Source organism: Hypomesus nipponensis, chromosome 27 (assembly GCF_054491055.1).
Source record: "Hypomesus nipponensis isolate SF chromosome 27, ASM5449105v1, whole genome shotgun sequence".
Lineage (NCBI taxonomy): Eukaryota > Metazoa > Chordata > Actinopteri > Osmeriformes > Osmeridae > Hypomesus > Hypomesus nipponensis.
In genome coordinates, this window is record NC_140387.1 from 6,988,418 (window position 1) to 6,998,316 (window position 9,899).

General features: G+C 47.3%; 1 protein-coding gene across 1 annotated transcript; it reads left to right on the forward strand.

Moving 5' to 3' along the window:
- Positions 1-1,809: 1,809 nt before the first annotated feature.
- On the forward strand, positions 1,810-9,675 carry fech (ferrochelatase). The gene is made up of 11 exons (XM_084693715.1): positions 1,810-2,036; positions 2,633-2,762; positions 3,011-3,130; positions 3,241-3,389; positions 3,781-3,919; positions 4,511-4,613; positions 5,501-5,599; positions 5,822-5,929; positions 6,842-7,006; positions 7,341-7,400; positions 8,327-9,675. The coding sequence occupies exons 1-11, from the start codon at positions 1,997-1,999 to the stop codon at positions 8,459-8,461; spliced, it is 1,248 nt and encodes a 415-aa protein (XP_084549841.1). The 5' UTR covers positions 1,810-1,996; the 3' UTR covers positions 8,462-9,675.
- The last annotated feature ends 224 nt before the right edge of the window (positions 9,676-9,899 follow it).

Below are 9,899 nucleotides of genomic sequence, written 5' to 3' on the forward strand. Positions count from 1 at the left end.
GGTCTGTGCGTCTCCTTTTGATAGACAGTAATTTTGTACTACAAAAAGTCACCGAAGCTATTCAAACTCAGTCCCATCGCAGATTTTGCAACTGTAGTTGAGCATTTAAATAGGCTATATACTTTTGTTCTGCCTATTTTGTAATATAGCCTACTTGCCTAATATGTCTGTACTAAAATAATATCGGCATTATAAGGATTATAACTATGATGATTTTTCAGTTGGCCAATTTTTGTTGGTCCCCTACACACAGCGCGTAGTACGGAGGCACTGGCTACACAAACACAGTTTTTGACGTGATTTAACATAATATTTTAATCGAACGATTTAGAATAAAGTACTCACATTATGGAAAGTTAGGACTGCGTTCATAACGTGATATAACATTTTAGTTGACATTGTCTAGGGCCCCTTAGATGTCATGTGCCCCTGGGCAAGTGCCCTAGTTGTCCTAATGGTTCAACAAGGTGTGAAACTTACTGTGCTTACTTATACTAGCCCCATCTTGTGCAATGCACACACTCTGTGAATAAAAGACACTATAAAATTAAAGATGTTGAATCAAATTAAATAATATAAACCTTTTATTATTTGCAATGCAGTTGCTGTCCCATATTACCTGCTGGTAGGTATTTTGATTTTGGGAAACAGTACAAATGAGCTGACAGGACAACCACTGTCCTGTTGTAGTTATATGCATAACCAATACCTGTATGATAAATACTTGACTCCTTTTTGTGTCATTTTCTTTGTTACTAATGTTTATTGAGGTACATCTTCACAAAGTACTTCTTTATGTCAAGGCAGTTCTGTATATTCAAGCATAAAATGATTCTTACTGTACACTGAGGTTACTAGTATGAGGAAGCACAGTAAGTTTCAGGCATGTAACACTTTCCTAGTCAGTGTTAGCAGGGGGTGCTTGCACTTACATCTTCTGGAAAACCTGCCATGAAATGCTCTCCCCCCGCATACGTTTCTATCCTTCTACTCCAGCATTATGTACATTTAATAGCATAAATTGAATACCAATACATGTGTATGTATAGGGTGGACAGGTCTGAAAACAGAATATATTCTGTTCTGACTATAGTCCATGGTAGGTGAGGGATTATTATGTTTTATTTTTTCATTTATTTCATTGACTTAAACAATAAGAATATTTCCTATCATAAAAAAAATGATTGTATGGTTCTTTTGATGTTGATATATGGTTGATACATTGTTTTTAGTACTTGTCTTTTGTAGGGTATAGGCATGTGAACCTTTGGTCCCTTTTCAGGACAGCTGATAGCCTATTCTGGATCAGAAGGCTGTTGTTTTCGACCTGTCTGAGTAACCCACTCTACGCAGAGGCTAATATTAAAATCGCATGCCTTTGAACCTATATATAAAGAGCCATGCCATGTGAAATACTTTGAATCAATCATCATGATCATACTGGGGTACATTTCCTCAGAATGCGATGTGTGGAGCAAGAATGTTGGTTCGCGTTCGTAACTATACCGTTTGAATGACGAATTTTAAGGATTTTGTGTTGAAAATGGCATCTGATATTTACACAGACACAGACATCCTTCTCTTGAATTCAACAACAAAGACGGTATAATATGACACTTCTGTCTACCCTTCTTTTGGATGCGAAGACGAAATCCTTCACTATTTGAATCGCGCGCGCTCCCGCGAGGGGGTGCCTATTCAGAGAGTCATGCATCGGGTGATACAACACCGGCCTTGGGTGTAACCAGAGCCATAGAAAAAAACTTTTTCTACGCTGCGATCAAGGGCTTTGCTGGGCGGAGTCTAGATGCGCTAGTGGCGTCATCAGCTATGTCAGTGAAAACACGCATGACAACACTGCTTAAAGAGAGAGTAGAGGCTCGAAGAAACACTGAAAGCCAGTTGAAGTCATCTAAGGAGCTACGAATTGGATAGACCTTTCTGCCAAGAGGAGCTACTTAAAGAGAAGAAAGGGACAGCACAACCACTCAATACCATGATGGCTGTGTTGGGCAGTGCGAGTCGGCTGGTCCAATGTGAGTTAAGAATGGCATGCCTAGTTAGCATAACCTTCACTGACAGGTTGTGAATGAGAAAGTTAGCTAGCTACGAGTCACATGCCAAGACTATGCAGTCTATGTTGGTCTGAAAATAACGTTTCCCTAAATCCTTACTTACAGTCGATCAGCTATTTAGCTCTTACGCAATTGTAATACCAAGCTTATGTCAGATTTGTAGCTAACTAGCTTCTTGCTAGTCCAGCTAGCGTTAGCCAGTTCGCTACTTACTGAGCGGTTGTCTTACCACATACTGTAGTGCTAGCAATCTAGCTAATATTTATGTCTCGAAATTGTTTTTTATTAATATCAATAAGTTCGTATTGTATGTCTTTCAAAATGCATGTTTTTGTTGGATATGTTCTCCGTGGAAAAGTTTTGTAAAGAGGATATATTTGCAGTTACACAAGGCACATTTTTTGAACTTGCATAACCCTGCGCCGCCAAGTGTACACTAAATAGAACTACAGCGTATTCAACTATCGGGCATGGTAGTGCCTACATAATATTACTTGCATAACTGCACTGCACTGTACTTATGTGAAGGTTGTTTCTTTTATTATATTTTTCCTCAGTTGCCAGAAGCAGCCATGCCATAACCCTGTGTATAAGTACATCACTCAGAACAAGAAGGCAGTCAACTGCAGCTGCTGCAGCCTTTGTGCAACCAGCTTCTGCTGTATCCACAGAAACCCTCGAGAACAGGTAAGTAATGCCTTTTCTTTCTAACTATTATTAGTTAGAACTATTATTAGAGTCTCGCAAATACTTAAGGGACATATTTGTACAAAGGAAGAATTGTGTGCGAGAGAAAGAGGGTGAGGGGTGTCCTGGACGCTCATCTTCCTGCATGGGGCAGCTCTCAGGATGCTAGATGTCTTTGATATATTTCCCCAAGAGGCACCCATGACTGCAAACGTCCATAGTAATTGCCGTGTTTTGTCTCAATGCAGAAAACCTAAAACTGGGATTCTTATGCTGAACATGGGAGGTCCTGAAAAACTCACAGATGTTCACGACTTCCTATTGCGGCTCTTCCTGGACACCGACTTGATGAAACTTCCTGTTCAGAAGTAAGAAAAGGCAGGCCTCCCACAACGACGTGGAAGATGTTGGTGCAAGATCCTTTTTGGTCACCTCTCTTGACACCTCCTAAGTCGTGCGATGTATCTCCCTTCCACAGCACACTGGGGCCATTCATTGCAAAGCGCCGCACGCCTAAGATCCAGGAGCAATACAGCAAGATTGGAGGGGGCTCGCCCATCAAGGCCTGGACCACCATGCAAGGAGAGGGCATGGTCAAACTGCTGGATGAAATGTGCCCAGAGACAGGTGAGACCCAGGGACGCCTTGTACTGCGTTAGCAATAGCGAGGGAGCTGTTTTTAGGACTAGTTGTCTGCTTATCTTGCTCCGGAGCCGAGTTGGAGTGTGGGGAGGAGATAGTAAAGTGTTGCGCCCCACACCACACCACACCTTAGTGATAAGAGGTTGGCTTTCTCCTGCTGGGTCATTTCTTACTATCTATAAGAACTCAGCACAAGGATTATGGATGATGCAGTATATCTGTCAACAACGTGTCAAAAGTATCCACCCCTGGAACCAATTCTTTTCACATAAAAGGGTTTCCTGCTGTATTTACAGACGTCCGAGCGGTGAAAGTAAACAAGGTTCCCTCGTCGTGTAACTTGATCGTTTTTCCCCAATGTTCTCCATTTTGATAGCGCCTCACAAGTTTTACATCGGCTTCCGCTACGTGCACCCGCTGACCGAGGAGGCCATCGAGGAGATGGAGAAGGACGGGGTGGAGAGAGCCGTGGCCTTCACGCAGTACCCCCAGTACAGCTGCTCCACCACAGGCAGGTGGCCTTTCTCAGCCCTCCCCTGGCCGTCGCTACTCCAGGAGGAGTCTTTGTCCCCCAAAGACGTTTGAATCTGAATGTATCTTATGGAAACAAAACTTTGAATGAGTAAAATGTTGTTGTTGTTTTTTTAGAGTAGACCTAATCTGTGGGAGAGACCAACCCTTTCTGGGGTTTGGGCTTGTGACTGACAAATATCTGGACATTTAGGTTATCTAACAGAAGGTTGCGGAAGCACCCCGTGCCTGTCACCCCACCCTGCCTCCTTTATGTATTGCCATGGCTAGATAACTATAGACGGGTTCGACCCACCAGCTGCTCCTTCGAGACACACTTCTGTCATTGCGAGAGAAGATTCAATATCATAGAGGGAGGAGGGAGGGGGGGGGGGGGGGAGTGAGACCTGAAGAGGAACTGCTTGAGAAAATGTATTTCCTTGTAGCCAACCAGCCACGTTGTGACTCATCACTGGGATATTCGGACTGCTGTTACATTCCCTCCTTTTCTTTGCGTGACATGGAGCACAGACGATGGCATTGTTGTTCTTCGCGCCGCTGATCTCCCATCTCCCCGTGTGTCCCCGCACAGGAAGTAGTTTGAACGCCATCTACCGTTACTACAGCAGCAGGGCCGACCGGCCCAAGATGAGGTGGAGCGTCATCGACCGCTGGCCCACACATCCGCTGCTGGTGGAGGTGAGAACTCCTCATGTGGTGGTGCTGTCGACGGAGCACGGCTGATCCTCACTCACTGGCACCCCATCAGCACGTTACATTTACATGTAGTCATTCAGCAGACGCTCTTATCCAGAGCGACTTACAGAAAGTACAGGGACATTCCCCCTGAGGCAAGTAGGGTGAATGAAGTGCCTTGCCCAAGGACACAACGTCATTTTGCACAGCCGGGAATTGAACCGGCAACCTTAACCCCTGATTAATAGCCCGATTCCCTAATCGTTCAGCCATCTGACCCCAAAGACATTTCAGCACGAAAGACATTTCATTGACTAGATGATTTGAAATTAGCCTGGTAGCCAGACGAATCTGCGAACCCGTTTTTTATTTGCCCTGGCAGGGGGGGCTAGCTCTGAGGGGGAGCCTCTCCGGAGGCCTTTTGGTCTGCACTCTCTTTTATTATTTCCCTTTTAGAAATCGAAAATGACCTGAGGGAACACGCCTTTGCCAATGGGTCTGGTAATGCCAGGCTAGTTCAGAGTCGCATTGAGGTTCTTCAAGTATTCAGCTAGATGCTCCTTTGGCTCGTTGTGCTCCCCCCTTGTGCTTGTTGCTATGGAGATTGGCGCCAAACTCCCAGCTGAGTCCGTCAGGGTCATTGACCTAGGATGAACCGTTCCCATTTGCAAAGAGTAGACTCAGTCCCCCTGACCCTCTCAGGCCCTCGATTTGAAGTGCTTCAGTGCTGGAAACCCGATACGTGTCGTGTCTGTTTCCAAGCACAGAGAAACCTAGAAGCTCGTACACCCGAGTACTTCTGTGTATATTCGTATTTTAGTAGGTGTGAAAATGGAGTCTGGCCTCCGACGAGACTTAACGAGACCTCTCTCCCCCGTGGCCCTTTGCAGTGCTTCGCGGAGCACGTCCTTAACGAGCTGCAGAAGTTCCCCCCGGAGAAGAGGGACGACGTGGTGATCCTGTTCTCGGCACATTCCCTCCCCATGGCCGTGAGTACTCCTCCATTCACCCAGCCCTCCACACCCTCATGCTGTGTAGGTGTCTGTGTGTGGGTTTGATTTCGATGCCTAGATATTACCCACTGGTCGGATGAGCTCTGTGTCTTTTTTTTTCCGCCAGACGCCGAGATAAATCTGGCCCAGCCTGTGGGATGTGTTACTACGTTCACTGGTTGTAGTAACTGTGTGTGTGTGTGTGTGTGTCATGTCTAGGTGGTGAACCGGGGAGACCCCTATCCTCAAGAGGTGGGAGCCACAGTGCAGAGGGTTATGGAGAGGCTGGGTCACTGCAACCCTTACCGCTTAGTCTGGCAGTCCAGGGTAAACACACACACACAGAGTCACACACAGAGTCACACACAGAGTCACACACAGAGTCACACACTCGGTGAGGGAGTCGATGGTACCTCGCTATGTGGAGACATTCCGAAGGTTCTTGTTCATGCATGGAGTAATCTTCGTCATGGCCCAAACGGAATACGCGGGCGCAGCAGTCCGACGAAAATTCCTCGCAGATTTTCAAGTAGAATGCGTTGGTCTGAGGCAAAATGTAAATACACTTTGCAACTCATATTACGTCTCTATTATTAAAATGTTAGCCAAAAATTTGAAGAATTGAAAAGGAAACATTTATTGACCAACATTACAGAATCCGATCTTTATGAGGATGGATCAATACTTTTTTGCAAAGTCTGTCGACATTCAATCAAACTGTTGTGGAACATATTTTGGTCGCTCCGACATAAGAACAGGAAAGCTAGCAGAATTCAGCAGATTTCCAGTGGACTTTCAGTCTGAATAACCACAGAAAATGTTTTTTTTTTTTTTATCTGCGTATTACGTTTGGGCCTGGTCATGAGTAATTTTCAAAAGCCCTAATGAATTTCATGAAGCAAGCTTCAGATTTATAATTGACCCAACAGCACCACCTAGTGGTTAAGAATGGACCATGCACCCCAATGGGATCATTTTAATTCCAGTTCAGCGTCACACATGTGAAGTCATTTGCGTATACATTGTTTTATTATTCATTTGATAGAACTTAAATTAGCTGCACATAACCAGTATGGACCAGTTTGAAGTGAATTCCGACACCACACCAACACACCCAGTGTCCGCCCCCCGCCCCCCCCTCTCACGCGTGTCTCCTCCCCCTCCCTCCCTCCCCTCTCACGCGTGTCTCCTCCCCCTCCCTCCCTCCCCTCTCACGCGTGTCTCCTCCCCCTCCCCCAGGTGGGGCCCATGCAGTGGCTGGGCCCCCAGACGGACGACGTCATCAAGGGCCTGTGCGAGCGCGGCAAGAAGAACCTACTCCTCGTGCCCATCGCCTTCACCAGCGACCACATCGAGACGCTGCACGAGCTGGACATCGAGTACTCCCAAGTCCTGGGGGAGGAGGTGAGGAACCCCACACACATACACACACAGACACACTGCCCACCTGGGAAGAGCAGCAGAGAGCCTTTACCCTGTTGTGTGTGTGTGTGTGTGTGTGGATACTCTACATGCATATTGGTGGGGAGGACATGTATGAGAAAACTCTGGTGACCATACAGCTAAGGCGCATGTAATAGATTAGTATGCAGTCTCCCCTCCCCCCCTCAACATTCCCATCATGGCAGGGGGAGCCAGCAGTGCCACAACACCCAGATAAGAGTGTAGGAGGGTGTAGAGCACCGTGCTAACCTGACGGTGCTGAGGTGACGTGTGGGCGTGTGTGTCTGTTCCTCAGTGCGGCGTGGAGAACATCAGACGCGCCGAGTCCTTGAACGGGAACCCGCTGTTCTTCAAGGTAGGTTTCCGGCGTCGTGTCAGAGGGGACGCCCTCCAGGTGCACTTCCTTGAGATCTCACAGAATGCGCGGTGCCCAGCTCGAACCAAGCAAATACCTTTCCTTTTTAATGTCAAAAGTGTTTTCAAAAACAAAAACTATCTTTGGCCTTCGTTCCTCGTGATTCGTGAAACAATGGATTTTCTCGAGACGGCGTCCTTGCCGAATCGCCGCTTGTAGCGGGAAGAAACGGGCAAAGTACCGGCTTGTGTGCCGCTTAAATACTGCGGCGGGGCAGACCCCCAGCTTGTTGTGGAGTGACTGGGTCTTTTGCCGGTGCCAGAATCAAAAGGTGCACAGGCAGAGCTTTTGAAGCGGCATCGGCCCCTCCCAGAGTTGACCCCTGGTCACCCCCGCTTTCTCTCAGCTGGGGTAATCTGTCGAGGGATAGGCACCATGGGTAGCACTGCTCAGCCCATGAGCTGGGAGGAAAGCTCCAGGGAGCGACTGGTCAATAAAGGGATTGACCGAGCCGACCCTCCCCCCCCCCACTCTCTCTCTCTCTCACAACCATCCCTCGCTCCTCACAGCCCCGCTCGAGCAAGGTGGCCTCCCTGGAAGTTGTGCAGGTTGTGTGGAAAAGTAACAGGCAGCTTTTTCCGGGGTTTATTACAGGGAGCAGCCAAAATCAATCGGCTAGCCTTTTGAGTTTACGTGCAGTGGCGCTAACCTGGCACTGATCAAGCCCCCCAATCGGAGCCCTAACCCAGACCCCTCACCAGCCTTCTGCGGACCCACAAGCAGCTCCACCGTCAGCAGACTAAAGGCCTAGAAATGGTTCAAATGTTTCCTTGTGATTGTTGTCCTTTTCTCTGTTTGTGTCGATCAGTGAGACCAGCCCGGTTTTGATGTGCTCGGCCCAGCTCACTGTACTCCTCCTCCCTCAGGCCCTGGCTGACCTGGTCCGGTCTCACCTCAAGTCCGACGAGCCGTGCTCCCGCCAGCTGACTCTGCGCTGCCCGCTTTGCGTCAACCCCACTTGTGGAGAAACCAAGGCCTTCTTCGCCAACCAGAAGTCCTAACTTCCCTCCCTCCCGCTCTCACACGCACACGCTTATACGCTCTTAGACCGTAGACACCCCTCCCCCCTCCCCCGCCGTCCATCCTCCTCCTTGCTGTCAATCTGGAACGAACGCGAAAAGCCAAAAACAACCCCAAAAAAACAGTCACTCTTCACAAATCGCCGCCCATCCACATCACATCGAAGACACAGATTGGAGATTTTTTGTTATTGTTGTACATTCCATCTGGTTGGTGGTGTCCTTCCGGCACATTCTCCGTGGAATTGACCTGGACGTCATTCATATTAGGATTTGGGGGGGAAATAATTGAAATAGTCGATGCTGGATAAAGTCCATTCTTGTGCTCTCCTCTTCCTCTGCTATATTCATCGCTGAGGCCCACACTGTACAAACCAACCGTGCCACAGCTCCACAGTCAAACGTAACCACTGACCTCATGCCGACCCACCTACCACAGTGGGAGACGGTGCCACTACGTCGTCTCGCTCGAATTCACCTTTCCGTACCGCTAACACACCAGTCCTTCCTAGTCTTCAGTACCCTCTGTGGCAAAGCTGTGAAATGTAGCGTGGCAGACGCTGGCTCTGTCTGGAGCCCTGCCGCTTCAGTCTGTCCTTGACCCCGAGGGCGTTGAATCGAGGGGTCGGCTTCTCCCGCGACCTCATTCTGACCGTAGGTAACCACGGGAACGGCCTCCTGTCGCCATCGCTGCTGCACCCCCGACTCGTGCCTTTTCACTCAATCACTTTTCACAAGACGGGAAGATTTGACTGTTTTTATGCACATTTTTCTCTGGTGATCTGGTAACACCTGGTTCTAATGGGTTGAATTACTCTGTACATCATGTTGAAGGTCCCTGAGAAAGTGTGTGTGTGTGTGTGTGTTTTTTGAGTCAGTGTACAATTATGTACTGTACGACAGGTATGTGTGTGTGTATATAGCTAGAGAAACCAGTTCAGTCACAGTTCAGACATTTATTTATTGAAGTTAAAACTTCATCAGCTTGTTCCATACCATGTATCTTTTTATATTCTGAACGTTATACAAAGATATATAAACATAAATTAAAGATGCTTGGTGTAAGATTCTCCACAATATCTCACCCTTCCTTGGTATATGGTTTTGCACATATTCTTCAATGAGACCCTGCAGTTGAGTGTTCATTCCGACAAGAAAAAAATGACTTTTTATTAAAATATGAATCAAACGATTAACCTCACACCAGATTCATTTCCACTGTCTCCCTGTGTAGTACACGTCTAAGCAGGGAGCCAAAAACGAAACAAGAATCCTGGAAATTAACAAATGTAATGCCAGGCCTCTTTAAAGTTTCCCTTCAAGGTAAATATCGGCAACAGAAAGGTGTATCCACATCAAGGCCAAACGATTAACCTCACACCAGATTCATTTCCACTGTCTCCCTGTGTAGTACACGTCT

Bases quoted from the DNA above. Each gene is read 5' to 3' on its own strand.
- fech (XM_084693715.1), top strand. From the start codon at position 1,997: ATGATGGCTGTGTTGGGCAGTGCGAGTCGGCTGGTCCAAT. The intron at 3,131-3,240 runs GTAAGAAAAGGC...TCCCTTCCACAG, and splicing joins ATGAAACTTCCTGTTCAGAA to CACACTGGGGCCATTCATTG. The intron at 7,401-8,326 runs GTAGGTTTCCGG...CTCCTCCCTCAG, and splicing joins GGAACCCGCTGTTCTTCAAG to GCCCTGGCTGACCTGGTCCG.